The following is a 16,119-nucleotide window of genomic DNA, read 5'->3' as shown; positions in this document are numbered from 1 at the left end:
CTCCACAAGGAGAACTTTCATGAAAAGCAATACATAAAAACATTTTTGAAGATCGTGTTTCGTTGTTGAAAATCAAAGTCAATATCATATCACCTTCTAAAATTTTGGACGGAAGACCTCCTCATTGCTTGCTATGAGATCATGTCTAGTTATATATTAATATTCTTGTTCCTTGTGTTTAGGAGCATCAAATGGTATATAGGTCATGGGCCTTGGGGGTTGTTCTGAACCCCCGTACAGGAAGGGCCCAAATACAATGTATCTTGAAACCAGTTTAGATCCCCACCCGTAAACCATATAGTTTCTTGTGTTAAAGGGCATCAAATTGTATGTAGGTCATGGGTCTTGGGGGTTGGTCCTGACCCCTCTTGAACAAGAAGTGCCAAAATATTTTGAAAACGGTTGAGATCCTCCCCCCCCCCCTTACACCATATATTTCTTGTTTCTTTTGTCAAGGAAATGGTTTGCATGTCATGAGACTGGGGGCGGTTCTGACCTCTCTTGAACAGGAAGTGCCAAAATATCTTGAAAACAATTGAGATCTTTTCCAATAAACTTTATTCTTGTTCCTTGGGTTATGTTGGTTAACCTGATATACAGTAATGACCCCTGGGGAACATCATGAAATTTCAGAAAGAGATATAATCAAGCATTAAATCTTTTTGTAAAGTTTGATCCATGTGGGTCATCCCTACCCCCCAATGATGGCCTCGTTCGTTTGGGAGACTTTATAATTGGCCCGATTATAATAACATCTCTTTCAAAGGAAAATTTGCTAAACCAAATTTACCGTACTTTTATCTTTAGGCTGAACCTTTAGAGACACCGCCCATCATTGAAGAAAAAAGGGAAGAGATGCTGGAAACCCAACCAGTGGAATCACAAGACGTCAAGATGGAAGGATGAAAACTTTGAAAGGACTAAAGTGAATTCATGGAACAGTGTACACTTTTCATCCCATTATCTGTGAATTAATCCATTATCAAACTTCATATCATGGTAGAAGATTTCAAAATACTATTAAAACTAATGTACTAGTACATATATTTTGCTCCCTTTATTTACAACACAAATTACTTCAACATTAAAAAGCAGCAATAGAGGATTATGTATAATACTGTTTCTTACCGTTGTGATTATGCATCTTTGACAACTTGAAAAGCTGATTAATGGGACATTTTCCCTCCCAAAATTAATGAATACGTGAACATTTTTTAAAAATATTACCTCACAATTTTGAATTGGATTTTCCTAAATTATAATTACATGTATTAAGATGAAAATGGAAGACACAAATAAGTATTCATACTTTAAAAATACAATAATGTGAAACTTAAATAATAACCACTGCAAAATAGTCAAAATATGTAATTAATAATCACTGCAGATACTTGTACACTGTCACTGTATTGGTAAACATTTGTCCCACATGGAGATTGTTCTTGTCATCAACACACATACCACGTGGACAGTTTACCCCTTGTTGTGATGTTAGCAGTAGAGACAAGAATTGGCCGTCCTGATCAAGGAGATGAATTGATTCACTTAGAAATTGACAGTTACTAACTATGATGTGACCGAGGAGATCAGAACAGATACCACAGGGAGAAAACCCTAACCTCTGACCTCTGTAAGAGAACCTGTGTTGTCCTGATTTATTCACCACCACTACAGCTTGTTTGTAAAGGTCTGATGTACAAACATCACCATTGATGTTTTCTGTGATGTAGTGTGGATACTTATACAGCCCCTGTCCTTTGTTGTTCCTTTGTATGTTCTGTATTTCTTCCCCTGTCCTGTTGTACCTGGTGACTTTAGCCTCTTCATCCTCTATCTTCCCCACCAGTATGTTACCGTTAATGCGGGAGGAGTATATGCTGAGTGGTTTCCAGTCTCCCGTTTTAATGAATTCATTGATTGTATTATCCTGTTTTATCCTATTTATGACTTTGTTCTTTATGTCTGCATTCATCAGATCCCTACCCTGTGTGACTGTGTGGTAGCCAAATCCACCACTGGTTTGTATCTTCTGTAGCTGATTCCCCTGTAGATCTGTTTGGACAAGGTTACCATTATCATCACTGCCCCAGACTGTACCCGATTTATCTAGTGAAATATGAAGTACCCTGTCAACACCTGGCACTGTGTATTCCCTGAACTTGATGACAGTGGAAGACAGAGACAGTTGTGTAGTGGAAGTCTCCATAGGCTTTATCTTTCTGTTCTCTGGTTTTGTGTCGGGAACAGTTACTCTACCCAGTAGTTTGGTGACATCCTCCTTGCTGTATTGACCTGCAGTAAATACTGGAGGGACTGGTTTTGTGGTCTTTGGTATGGGTTGGATTTTTAATCGATCAGACAAAGCAAAAATGAGTGCATTGTTTTGCAATTTAGTAGAGGACAGGTAGCCTTGAAACTCTTTTACAAGGTCATTGAGAGAGGAGATGTAATCTTGATAAGTTTTTTCTTGACTCTGAAGCTCTTCTATTAGTGACACCTCCATTTTATTGACTTGCTCTATTTTATCTGATAACACTGTGTCCACCAGACATTTGAGGGATTCAGCTTCAGCCATCATGGATGTTCGTATTTTGTCCATGGTTGCTTTTATTTGTTTGGTATCTTTCATTATTACTTTTTGCATATCTTGTGAAGTTGGGATAAAATATTGATGGATTTTATAGATCTCATCAAGGCAAAGAGTGAATCCTTTTGAATAAATTGTCTCTAAATCATTGAGTGTGTGTTTTTGATGGTCTTGTATTACACATTTAGAACATACTGGAATTTGACAGTCCTCACATAGCATGTCTATATTCCTAGTCGTGTGATCCTTGCATTGCTCCACAGGAAGTTGATGCTGGCGTTGTCTGTAAGAAACCACTTCATGGTTCTTGGTTTCCGAACTCTTCTGGTGTTCATCTCTGCATTGTTCATACAAATGTAAGTGACAAGGATTGCAGTAAAACTGACAGTTCTTCTCACAGTCCTCAGTGCCACACACCAAATAGTGCTGGGCTGTATCGGGCATTTGGGATTTGGATAGTGCCATCTAAAAGAAGGTATATGAGCTCTGTTAAACAAGTTCTGATGAGCAACTGCATAATCAAAGTCATAATATGGACTAAATAACAATCTGCACTATACATTAAATTTTCGTCTGAATTACATATCACCTTCATATTTCAATAACTATCAAGTATGTTTCTCTCTAGATCTATTTATGATGGAAATTGGCTAATTCATAGCTCGATCTAAAACAACTGACGTGGCTGAAATCTACATGATCCATGCAGTTTTAACCAATTTATCGATCGGCTGAAACGCTTAAGCAACGTAAGAAAAATCGCATACCAATATGGTGATGTCAGACCGAAATTCCCATATAAGACAACTTGGCTATTCTTATCTAACGAACTGATGTACATTAACAATAATTTAGTTACTTTTACTTACTTATTATTAACAATTATTAATTTGTCAAATGTAAATAATAATTAAATGCTGTCTTTGATGATTTATGCACGTTTTGAAGGTTGCGATCAATGCACACAAAAATTACATTTTTTTTTTTTGGAAATGTCACTACCTTCATATCCCACACAAATTTTATTACCAAAAAAGCATTTTATTGTTGAAACATAATGAATTATCAAATGGAAGCATTTTATTGTTGAAGCATAATGAATTACCAAAGAGCATTTTATTGTTGAAGCATAATGTTTCGACAATAAAATGCTTCCTTGCTGAAACATAATGTTTTAACTTTGTGCATACCAGTATATTGCATTTTGTATTAATGATACAGTAGTCCGATCAAGTTTCATCATTCATTTAAGCAGCAACCAGATAGTTTAATATCTTAATACAATATTTCTCAGGTGTTTTAAATGTGTCTTTAAGAGCCAGTAAATAATTGGGGGGGGGGGGGGGGGAGTTTCCACATTTTTAATTGTATTGAAAGTATTTTGAATAAATATCATCTACATGAGTTGAAATCATATGCCTGTCTCCTCTCTTTCTCTCAAGTGGAGGGAGATTTTTTTTGTAAAAAACTTTGTATTGTTGCTTCAAATCAGGATCGACCCCTTCCCAAACCTCATGGTCAGGATGAGGCAATATGGAAGTTCAGAGTTCCATATAAGAAAGGGATACAAAACTCGAAATAGTTACTTATAGGTTATTATAGTCTGTCCCAAGATATTTATGCAGCACATTTGGATGATTTTTAATAAAAATACACATACCTGTGAAAGAAGTGCAATTAATTGAAATAGTTGAAAGGGATATAATTTCATTGACACATCATCTTTCACTCGAAAAAATTCACAGGAATGAAAACAGATTCCTTATGGAGATTTATGATGGGGAATGGTTACATTTTTTTCAATGTTATCATCCGGGCTTGCTGCTATATTAAATCCCTGTAGACATCATATTTTTTAGCATTGTATTGAAACCTGATAAGCTAACAGGGGCGTTTCGACTAAGAAATATTGAAAATTTTTCAAACTTGTTAATGAGCATCGTTTGATTCATGAGGTATTTATAAATATGAAGCAATTAAGCAAAAATGTGAATCCAGGATATATCTTGGGACAGAGTATAGTGTGACAATTGGAATTTTAGCAACACTCATAAGCCTTAAAGTACAGCAACTCTCAATTTTACAAAAATACTGTCCACAGGCTAAATGGTTCAGTAAAAACAAATTCATTAGATAGACTAAATCATCCACGATTATGAAATAAGACAGTAATTATAAAAATATCTGGACTTTGTGCAATCAACTAAATCCTGGTACATTCTGCACTATTGTCTACATGGGCAAGGTCCTCCGACTTCTAAATTTTACTGTGCATATTCTGCAGAATAATTCAATATCATTTTTTTGTATTTTTATATGTAATAAAAAATTAATTTCATAAATGATTTTAAATGTGTAATGGAAGTATTCAACTTACTGTTTTATGATAGGAGAGCTAATCACATGCACAGATTGGATTCTTCTAGAGTGGATTTCACACTATGTACCTTGATTCAGTCACTGATATAAGCATTATCTAAGTTATCTCTCCAGGTAAAGAGAATTGTCAAGTCATTGTCAAATAAGATAAACTAAAGCAATGAAGAAGTCCACGTGCACATGTGTTTATCAAACTTTTATGAACAAGGTTGTCTCTAAAAATTGAAGTAGAAGGAAGAAACAAAAAAGTAGAAGGGGGGTCTGGGGGTTTTGCTTATAGCTACATTGTGTTGAATTGCAATAATAGCCGGGTAATCAAGGCATTATAGGCGGGGGAATTCCCCGCCTCCCGAGTCTTAGAGAGAACCCTGATTATGAATAATAAAATTTGATCCTCTTAGGAGTAAAACAAAGAAATATCATTATAGTGTCCACCTTTATTCCAAATTAAATTGTTTAAATGAGATAAAAATTGTCATTATAAGGAGATCCATAACTTACATCGATACTAGAACAATATTGTGGGATGCAATATCTTTCTATATTTACATCTACCAAGTATTATATCCTCTATTTCTTAGGGAAACTTATAGTTAATTCATTGCTCTATAGAAATAGCCAGACTGAAATCTACAAGCCCTGTTTATCGATTGGTTGAAATCTGCAGCGGCTGAAACTGACAGGACTAAAAATTGACTTCGCCCTCTCTATCAATGGGTCGAAACCTACAGCGACCTAAGAAAAATCACATACTGCACGAAATAATCATGATGATGTCAGACTCAAAGTCTCACAGGAGACGATTTTGCTGTTTCTGAAGGCTAACGTACATGTACTTATGTACATTAACAGTGAATTTCACTTAATTTTCACAATCGATTTATCAATTAACTAAAAGAAAGATATTAATACATGTATAAACAATAAAATGCTTTCTTTGGTGATTCATGCGGGTTATGAAGGTAGCGATCATTGCAGAACAAATTTACATTTTTCTGCAATGTCGCTATAAAAAACCATATCCCAAATGAATCACCAAAGAAAGCATTTTATTGTTTAATTGAATCAACTTTATTTGACTCTACAATACAAAATCAATTTCGGAGTGTCGTCACAGACAAAGATACTGGAAAATAAAATATAAATATTGCCAAATAATTGAGAATAAAATCAACGGTTTCACACTATACATACGCGCATTTAAACTGAAATCTTCATTGGCGCGAAAGGAACACAATAAAGATTACAGTCATTTTATCCTGTTTATGGTCATTCAAATCCAAAAAGACAAGTATTTACTTTGTTCTTTCGATACTTTTTGCCCTTTCTGCCACCCATAGCTTTGTAATTTATGAAAGACAAAAAAAAAAAAAATATCGCAAGAAATGTTGTTTGGAGATAAATGGGATGTATAGGAAGGTGTTACAAAATGGATTTGTGGTGCTTTCATAAACAATGACACAGGATAATATAAAGAAGGATGGATGGACGGACAGACTGATCTCTACAGGGTGCCCACAGAGTTGGGCCAGTTCTTTTTGAACCAGGTACATTTTTTTTTAAAGTGAGCAGAAAAACCATTTTGTTATAATATTTTGCAATCTTAGGTTGATGATTATAGGTAATCATAGATTACTAAGCTCACCGAGACGGAGCATCACCCTTATGAGACATCACATTCATAAGACCACCTTTATCATTTTATACGAAAATCATACTTTTTCATGGATTCTGTTTTGACAAAACATCATATATCATCTGATAAATTTTTTTATGTTAATCATATGTTCATATGTTAATCAATACATTGATATAAAATTAAATATTGCATCATGTCATATTTATAATATATATCATATAATACAATTAAATACCATAATAAACAATAATGAGATATGATATTGTAACGTATGATATGACATTGTATTGTGTTATACCTTATTGTATTTGATCACATAATACAATATCATAAAATATAATACAATATAGTATTATATTACAATATCATATTACATTATACATCATAACATTGAAACATGATATTATATTGTATAATATAGTATGATATTGTATTGTATGACACTGAAACATATTTGATACATAATATGATATTATATCATATAATATAATTTGATTCGACCATTGTATCTTATCAAATGATACAATATTATGTGATAAAGTAAAATATTATAAAATACATTATTATATTACACACATTGTATCATATGACACAATAATATATATTACAATATCATATAATACAATTTCATGTGATATGATAATATATCATATAAACCAATATCATATCATACAAACAATATTGTTTCATATCATACAATACTATATCATAGGAATCATGTTATATAATTTATCAACAAACACATCTATCTATCGAGCAGGTTTGAGTGAGGTAGGAGATTTCTTTAGCATCCTTGATAATGGAGATCAGGCTCTGCATCTGAAGCAACCTCTGCGTTTAATTTATAATAAAGTTAAATCAACTATGCAAGCTATCATCTATAAAACATGTGACCTGTTCCAAAAAACTAAACCTCATCCAGCATCCGAAACCTATGGCTCAGATTCAGCATTCAAGCCCATCAAATGCATTGGTATCATAAGACGCATCATCCATGCAAGTTTGGTGAAGTTTGGACCAGTAATAATTAAGATATCATCATCAGAGGGCACTAGCAATTTAAACTTTAACTTCCTCCAGCATCCGCAACCTTTGGCTCAGATTCAGCATCCATGCCTGTCAGGTGCATCTGTATCATAAGACACACAATCCATTCAAGTTTGGTGAAGTAAGGACCTGTAATAACTAAGAATTATCTTTTAGCATCCTTGATAATGGAGATCAAGCTCTGCATCTGAAGCTACCTCTGCAATTCATTCATATTACAGTTAAATCAACTATGCAAGTTTGAAATAGTACTATCATCTATTAAACATGTGACCTGTTCCAAAAAACTTAACTTTATCCAGCATCCGAAACCTATGGCTCAGACTCAGCATTCAAGCCTGTCAGGTGCATCAGTTTCATAAGACGCACCATCCATGGAAGTCTGGTGAAGTAAGGACAAGTAATAACTAAGATATAATCATCAGAGGGCACCTGCAACAAAAACTTTAACCAGCTCTAAAAACCTTAACCTCTTCCAGAATCCGAAACCTATGGCTCAGATTCAGCATTCAATCTTGTCAGGTGCATCTGCATTCAGTATCATAAGACGCATCATCCATACAAGTTTGGTGAAGTTAGGACCAGTAGTAACTGAGATATAATCATCAGAGGGCACCTGCTACAAAAACTTTAACCAGCTTTAAAAACCTCAACCTCTTCCAGCATCCGAAACCTATGGCTCAGATTTAGCATTCAATCTTGTCAGGTGCATCAGTATCATAAGATGCATCATCCATACAAGTTTGGTGAAGTTAGGACCAATAGTAACTTAGATATTGCTATCAATGGGCACCTGCAACAAAAACTTTAACCTGCTCCAAAAACCTTAACCTCCTCCAGCATCCAAAACCTATAGCTCAGATTCAGCACTCAAGCCTTTCTTGTGCATCAGTATCATAAGACACACCATCCATGCAAGTTTGGTGAAGTAAGGACCAGCAGTAACTAAGATATTGCTATCAAAGGGCACCTGCAACAAAAACTTTAACCTGGTCCAACAACCTTAACCTCCTTCAGCATCTGAAATTTAGGACCCAGATTCAGCATCCAAGTCTTTCAAGTCCATAAGTAGGTCCAGATGCATCATACATGCAAGTTTGGTGAAGACAGGACAAGTTATAGCTTAGATACAGGACCTGCAACAAAAACTTTAACCAGGTCCGGACGCCGACGCCAACGCCACCGCCGACGCCGAGGGTATAGCATAAGCTCCCCTTGACTTCGTCTCGGTGAGCTAAAAATTAAAAGAGCTATCAAGAAAAGAACACAGAACTAATAAAATAATGTATTGTACAATTTTTTTTTTTTCAAAATAAATAATTAACCAATAATATATCACAGTTATTTTCTTTTTCCTTTTGGTGCCTTTTCTAAACCTTTGATGTATTTTTTTGGAATTTTATATTTTCCTAGAAAAAGAAAAAAATAATTGATATACATGTAGATAATTAAAATACATGTAGTTAATCTAGATATTCTCATAAGATGCAATGCCTATTGGCAATTAAGAATGAATGGAATTTTACCTGTCAAGAGATCGGCAACAAAGGCAATCTGGTTGCCCTGGATGACCACTTGCATTTTGTTGGAACTACTTTGAGACACTGTACAACTACACTGGATCGCTATCTGGATCTCGTGGGCAAACTCCTTCAGATCCAGTCCAAACACATCCAGGTTATCCACTGTCGTCACCTTAAAACCAAGAGAAAATACTGATAATAAAATACGCATTTGATATAAAAGCATCTTCATTTTCATTCCAAGATATATTTATAATCTACACAGACAGTATTTTCTCAATTAGGAAAGAGTTTGGATTTATCCTTAAATCACAAAAAAATGTTCAATACACGAGTTTTTAAAGTCAAAACCAGTCACAGCACACACATTTATTTTGGCCAGTTTTATTTTTCTGTTGCCCATATTTGAATTGAGCAATTAAAATAACATTAAATTACAGTTCCAAACCATTTAACACAACAGTTTCCGGGAAATTTTAAATCCGGTTAATATGTATCATTATCTTTCCCTGATAGGGTGAATATAAACTGCAGAAAATATATAGTTTGTATACAATATCAACAATTTTTATCACTTTGCTTTTGTTTACGATAACCTTTCTTCGTAAAATGTACATGTAAAAGTTCATGATCTTCTTTTGTATACAATATCATCTGTAATACATTAAGTGGATACTTTCATCCCTATAAGAAACCTCTCTTTCCCTGTTATGGACGATACCTTTTTGTTGGAACCTCTTTGGAACACATTAAGGGTGATTTCTTCCATTTTGCCTTTCCTGATGATAGGTGGTTGTCCTTGAAACTCCACTTTGAACACATTTTGCATCTTGCCAGCGATTCTGATCAAATTCAATAACATTGTAAGTGAATTATCCCTTTCTATTTTAAGACAACCTTTGATATATTTCTTTATCAAAGTAATCATTAAAAATCTTCAATGTTTTCATGGCAATCTAGTTTTTGAACATAAATGCAATAAACCATCAGCATTTGCTGTTTACCTTGAAGTTAAATCGTCCCATCGAAGTTGCGTGACGTCATTCTCTCCCTTATTCAGCACAATGGAAGCAAGCAATGGATCCAGTGTAACTTTGCTTGAATGAAAACAAATAATAACTATTGATATAATAAAATTGTTTGAGATAAAATTTAAACTGCTCATTACAAAAGGCGAGATGTACTGGTATTATTCAGTGCATAGACAATGCAACACTCACTGTATACATGTATACTTTCCATGGTATAATGTCATGTTTCATAGTTACATGTGTATTCCTAATAAACAAAAATAATGTACAAATTCTAAACTTATATGAGAGATAAACTGTGTATATACTACATTTACCTCTTGTTCTTTTCATCCTGTAAATTGTTCTTCCTCACATATTCATTTATTATATTCCGCAACTCTGATCCAGTTACTGCACTTCCCTTTCTACCAAAATAAATAAATAAATAAAATGAAATCAATGTATGATGATCATTAAATGAAAGAAAAATATACCGTATGTAATTCAAAATTAGTTGTTTGTTTGAAAAAGATATTACTTTGCATTTTTTTCATCCAATAACATGATATAATCATCAAAATCAGTGCCACTATATTGTACAAGAGGAAACCAACTCGCAACCAAAGAGATGATTACCAAGTGATACAATAAATGATACAATCTATCTGATAGTCTATACTGACACCATAGCGTAAAAAAATCTGGAGAGAGAAATGGTTCAGTAATAATAAGGGTTGTTTTGTTGAAGAATAGTCATGGGCCAGATTTTATTCACTGTTGTGTGCTTGTGGCCCTATGATATGCATGATACCACATAATATGGTATATAATTTCAACAACAAAATTTGAAATCAGTGATTTTTATCTGGTTTGAGTTAATGAGTTAAACAGATACATATCTATACTGATACCATAGAAATATTAAATCTTGAAAAGGAGAAAAGTGGTTCAGTGATATTAATGGTTGTTTTACTGCACAATGGTCATGGGATAGTTTTTACCACTGTTGGTTTCTTGTGGCCATAGGCTTTACATGTACATGTATATGATTCCAACCAAAAATATTGAACAGATTTGGTTTCTACAGATACCGGTACTTCTACATCTAGTTGATTTACATTTAACGGCTGACTTACTGCATTCCAAGTTCTTTCACAAGGGGGAGGACAGCTGCATTGAAAGACAACATTTCCGTGATGCGGGGCGGGTGGTATTGGGAATCTGATGTCTCTGCTGGGGCTGCTTCCATAACTCCAGCACCCTCTGGTGGTTTGACGTACCGTAATCTGTAAAACAGGATTCACAATAACATTTTTCTGTTTAATTAATTTTTCATTCATACATCATCTGATAACAAATCTCAAGAGATCCTAGCATATTACTTTATTCGGCAATCAGTCAGTTTTCTCGTACATCATAAATTGGTGACTTCTTCTTTCACTAATTCATATCTAATTGAATATTGAAATAAATTCTGAGCCATCTTTACACCATTGTGTTCCTTTTTCACTCACTCTGGGTGATCTTTCTTCATCTCTGTAATGCTTTCCACACCTTTGGACAACTCTTTTACTTTTATATATCCAGCTTTCTCCATTTCTTTTAAAAACTTGGATAGTTTTTTGAATGAAGTCTTTTTGACATCTAAGTGTTTATCAGCTGGACTAAAAATGAGATACGAATAACATGACAATAAAATTTTGTTTTGAAAAACAAGACAGTTTGCAAACTGGAATAAAATCAATATTGCCTTAAATCATTAGACAGAGTTTATACCGTAAATTGATGATTAATTGAAGAAAAGCTGCATTTGCTCATCCTTTCTGAAACTTAAACCTTTAGATCATTGCAAGATAGATATTTTATAACTAACAGTCAAGGTCTTTCTTCAGGGTTAAATTTTATTGACTGATAAAGTCAATGGTTATTAAAATGTAAGGTTGAATAGATAATTAAATACAATTCAAAACTGTCATGCTCTAGTATCAAAAATTGAACAATACATTTCATTTACAAATTTTTATTTTTGCTTGAAACTTAAACTTCCATGAAGCACTTACCAGAATTTGACCATATGTAGTTTGTAGAAAGCACTTGTGAGAACTGGGAGGTCTGTAGGTGTCAGAGACTTTTTCATGGCGCACTGGAAACACAGCTTGAAAAGATCGTCCATGGATTCTACAAGCAAGAAGTTGAAAAGGTTTAAGGGTACAAATAAGTTTCTAATTTCTATTTTTGTATTATTTTGTATTGACATAATGAAATTCACTGAAAGTTGAACACATTTTGGAACAAGGTCAAATGCAGGGATGTGAGATACAAATCAAATTTTATGAATCAAGCATATTGATTAAAGGATAGATGAAGAGGTGAAAATCATTCCATCTTCACTTATCAAAATACAATGAGCCAATTTAGTGTCTCATGGGATATTGCTTATTTCTCTTTCCCCGCCGATAAAATACTGAATTAATAGGAGGCATTTAAATATTTAAACATATACATCTTTAAGATTACTGCAAACAGAAGAATTAAAGAGTGTCAGTTTTAACTGGGATACATATATTCTTGGTCGAAAAAAAAAAGAAGAAAAGAACCTTAAAAATGGTATGATCCAATATGACATCAAAAAGTTTAAATAAAATGGGATTGAGGGTTAAAGTAAAAAAATAATACATACCCCCCTCCCCAAATAAAAAAAAAATCAAGTAAATGACTGCTGCTCTAAATTTGAATAGTAATCAATACATTCTAAGCCTACCTTTAGGTGACTGATCCACAGTACTACTGTCTTCCTCTATTTTTTCCTCTTCCAAGCTCATCCTGTCTGTTGATGCAGCTAGATCCTCCCCTCCCTCCCCCTCGCTGGACCCCTCCTCCCCAGAGAGTTGACGTTCTGGATCCTGGCTCCCCTCACACATGTCAGGTTCCTCAGCCAATTGATCCTCACCCTCAGCTCTGTCGCCATCTTGAGATTCACCCACCATGTCTAAAACTGCTTCCCTAGTCTTTTCTGGTAATAATGGTGGTTTAGATTTGTCTCCAAATGCCCTAGTTAAATGCAACAAACATTAAAAATTTCAGGTATTAAATAAAGCTTAATTATTAGATAATACTTTCATGTTGCATAGGCCAACTATTGGATTTAAGATTTTAAGTACATGTATAAAGATTATTCAAAGTAGAAATGAATATGCCTTCCAAAATCAATTTGGGATGTAACTGGCCAGAGACCCAGATAGATAACTTTGTTTGGCCTCATTTGTACATACATGATGTTTTGTTAAAGCAATATAAGTCAATTTCTATCAAATTCATTACCAAAGTTCATCTCCTAGTATGTGTAAAACATGGACTCCCTTTCCTCTCATCGCTGAATCAAACATGTCACTGCCTGACATAGCTGCTGTACCCACTGCTATGGGGCTCCTAGAGGGAAATGTTATATATATTTTTTATTAAATAAGAATATTATTCTATCTTTGTAAACAGAAAATAATGCACATTCATTTTGAAGTTGTAATTACAAAGTTAATTAAATTATTAATAATGGAATTATTTTTTTTAAAAATTATATAAAATAAATGTACCGGTAAATAAGAATTTAAGGTACTTTAAAATCAAGTGTTCAAAGATGGAAGGCATGAAAAAAAAGATACACTCATCTATATTACTATTAAAATCTCTTTTAAAGAACTTTATAAGATATCATTGCCAAATCAAACTACATTTGTCCTCATTCTGTCTTACCGATTTCCTACAAGTGATATGGAACACACTGAGCCTTTGTTTATGTGAGCAAATGTTTTAGGAGTTACCTCCTCTTCCACAACTACCCCAGGCAACATTAGGTCTGTTCAGAAGGAAAAAGCAGCCAGTTACTGATACATTCATGTGATTTTTTAATAACTCTACAAAAAATGACACTTCAAGGAAAAATACAAGATCTTTATGCACATTAAAGTTCAATCATCATGATCACAATCAACATACTTGATACATGCGCATTTGTGGTCACCATTTTACCGAAATCTTTAAAAACTTCATTTTATTACAGGACCCGAACTAAGTTTTTCTGGCAATTATACTCCCCCCCCCCCCCCCCCCCCCCCCCCCCCCCCCCCCCCCGAAACTTACAATTTTGCCAAAACTATTGTGTTGATGTTCTTCAACCAAATTCAAAACGTTTAAATACTCGTCTGGGTATATGAAAAATACATTATTTTTCTTGTATGAAAATTTACTATTTAATACAGTTTATCATATTTGAAATGCTCACCCTACCTGCACCACCTGCCAATCTAGAGAAGACATTTGAATGTGTCCTGAACACAGGTAGAAGGTCAGGGTATTTCCACATTGTGTACACTGTAGGGTAGACAACTCCATCTACATCAATCAGGACCGGATTTTTCCCAACACAGTACACAACTATGTTGATTCCCGAGTGCGTGCTGATTTTTGCTGTTGTCATCTCTGCTTTGTTAGGAACAATATCGGAAGCAGCTTCTGGTGACAGCAAAGGAAAACTCTGCTGTAAAGTAGATCTGACCTTTTTCCTGAAAAGATCATTGTATGTAAATTATAGTTCAATTCCATTTTTAAACATTCACACTCAGTTCTACAGATAACATTTGTATGTGACTGTGTACACCACCGTTTGGCTACCAGTGTTCGAATTTTTACTCTCTAGAAAAGGATAAAACACTAAAAGATTAGAACCATATTCATTCAGCAAAAAAATTAAAAATCCACACATTTTAAGATATACCGGTAACAACTCTATCTGCCTGTCCATATACATACCCTACAACAATTTAAAATTTGTATTCTTTAAACATCTAATATAGTCCATTGATACTTGAACAAATATTTCAAATTGCTCAGTATGGTACATGTCAGTCTTCTGTAAAAAATGGAGTGTTAACTTTCATGCATTTTGTTGACTGAATGTTGACCGTGGCAAGTTGATAGCAAATTTCACATGAATAAAATTATCCCTATTTGCTAACATACATGTAAATCTCATTTTTGCATTCTTTCTTGTATGGCCATCTAAACAAGACTTTGGGAACCAGTAATTTGTGTCAGTTCAAACAGCTCTTTAATTTGATGTTTGTCTTCTAGGCTAATCGAAATAGCAACAATTGTCCAAACTTCAGCTGTGCCTACATAATCAGTGAAAATTTCACACGAGGCCAGCATCAATTCCAAATTGTAAAAGTATTTGAGAGAAAATAAAGTTTTATGTTGGGGCAAGTCCACAGGTTGTAGTTAATAATGATGAGAGATATGTGTAATTCCTTCTGCGCTCGCCCTAACAGTCACATTGTAAAACATCATCTTATTCAAGCTATATAGCTAAATCAGAGGCATGTTCAGCAAAGTGGTGCTCCCGAGCGCTTGCCAAAATTTGTGTTACAGGTATAGGGAATTTTGGCGAGCGCTCATGAGCACATGCTCTGCTGAACTCATCTCTGGAGATTGTACTGGATCTTAAGATAGAGGGGCATTCTCGAACATTGGTAATATGTTTCACTCAGGACCCCTGACATTGTGAGGATGGTTGATAACCTATCTTCAAAGATACAGAATAGTGAATTTCAAAATCAGGGTAAAATAATAAGGCAGTTGTCACATTAAATTTAGTTATCTCTGTAACAGGGATACCGATTTGGTGAACACTGGTTTTCTTGCAGAATCATCAGAATATTTACAGCCGATTCCTGAATAAGTAATGCTACCAATTGAAGGAATAACCTTAAAATGCTTTCATGACTGCCACACTATAGACATTTAAAATTTACCTGTCCGATCCTTTAATGCTGGTCTGAGTTTTAACTCTAAAAGGTTTTAAAAACATGATTCTTGTTGACTTGACAGACTGGACGTCGGATGTAATGTGCAACTTCCGGTTAGTTCACTTTACGT

At 34.3% G+C, this 16,119-nt stretch overlaps 2 protein-coding genes across 2 annotated transcripts; both read right to left on the bottom strand.

Moving 5' to 3' along the window:
* Positions 1-1,034: 1,034 nt before the first annotated feature.
* On the bottom strand, positions 1,035-5,366 carry LOC128165253 (uncharacterized). The gene is made up of 2 exons (XM_052829631.1): positions 4,965-5,366; positions 1,035-3,052 (listed from the first exon to the last, which is right to left on the bottom strand). Exon 2 carries the CDS (start codon positions 3,050-3,052, stop codon positions 1,379-1,381), a length of 1,674 nt encoding a protein of 557 aa, XP_052685591.1. The 5' UTR covers positions 4,965-5,366; the 3' UTR covers positions 1,035-1,378.
* Positions 5,367-8,917: 3,551 nt separating this feature from the next.
* LOC128165250 (eukaryotic translation initiation factor 2D-like) lies at positions 8,918-16,098 on the bottom strand. Its single transcript, XM_052829626.1, has 13 exons — positions 15,996-16,098; positions 14,473-14,747; positions 13,939-14,041; positions 13,510-13,617; positions 12,950-13,239; positions 12,249-12,366; positions 11,703-11,852; positions 11,325-11,474; positions 10,524-10,613; positions 10,180-10,272; positions 9,897-10,017; positions 9,179-9,347; positions 8,918-9,061 (listed from the first exon to the last, which is right to left on the bottom strand). The coding sequence occupies exons 1-13, from the start codon at positions 16,049-16,051 to the stop codon at positions 8,994-8,996; spliced, it is 1,791 nt and encodes a 596-aa protein (XP_052685586.1). The 5' UTR covers positions 16,052-16,098; the 3' UTR covers positions 8,918-8,993.
* Positions 16,099-16,119: the final 21 nt, after the last annotated feature.

This window comes from Crassostrea angulata, chromosome 10, assembly GCF_025612915.1.
Source record: "Crassostrea angulata isolate pt1a10 chromosome 10, ASM2561291v2, whole genome shotgun sequence".
Taxonomy (NCBI): Eukaryota; Metazoa; Mollusca; class Bivalvia; order Ostreida; family Ostreidae; genus Magallana; species Magallana angulata.
Note: the sequence above shows the minus strand (reverse complement) of the source record. Positions and strands in the feature narration are given on the sequence as shown.

Coding starts and splice junctions, on each gene's coding strand:
- LOC128165250 (XM_052829626.1), bottom strand. CDS start 16,051: ATGTTTTTAAAACCTTTTAGAGTTAAAACTCAGACCAGCATTAAAGGA. Junction 12,367..12,949: donor TGTGGATCAGTCACCTAAAG/GTAGGCTTAGAA, acceptor TCTTGCTTGTAG/AATCCATGGACGATCTTTTC. Junction 10,614..11,324: donor GTGAAAGAACTTGGAATGCA/GTAAGTCAGCCG, acceptor TTATTTTGGTAG/AAAGGGAAGTGCAGTAACTG.
- LOC128165253 (XM_052829631.1), bottom strand. CDS start 3,052: ATGGCACTATCCAAATCCCAAATGCCCGATACAGCCCAGCACTATTTG.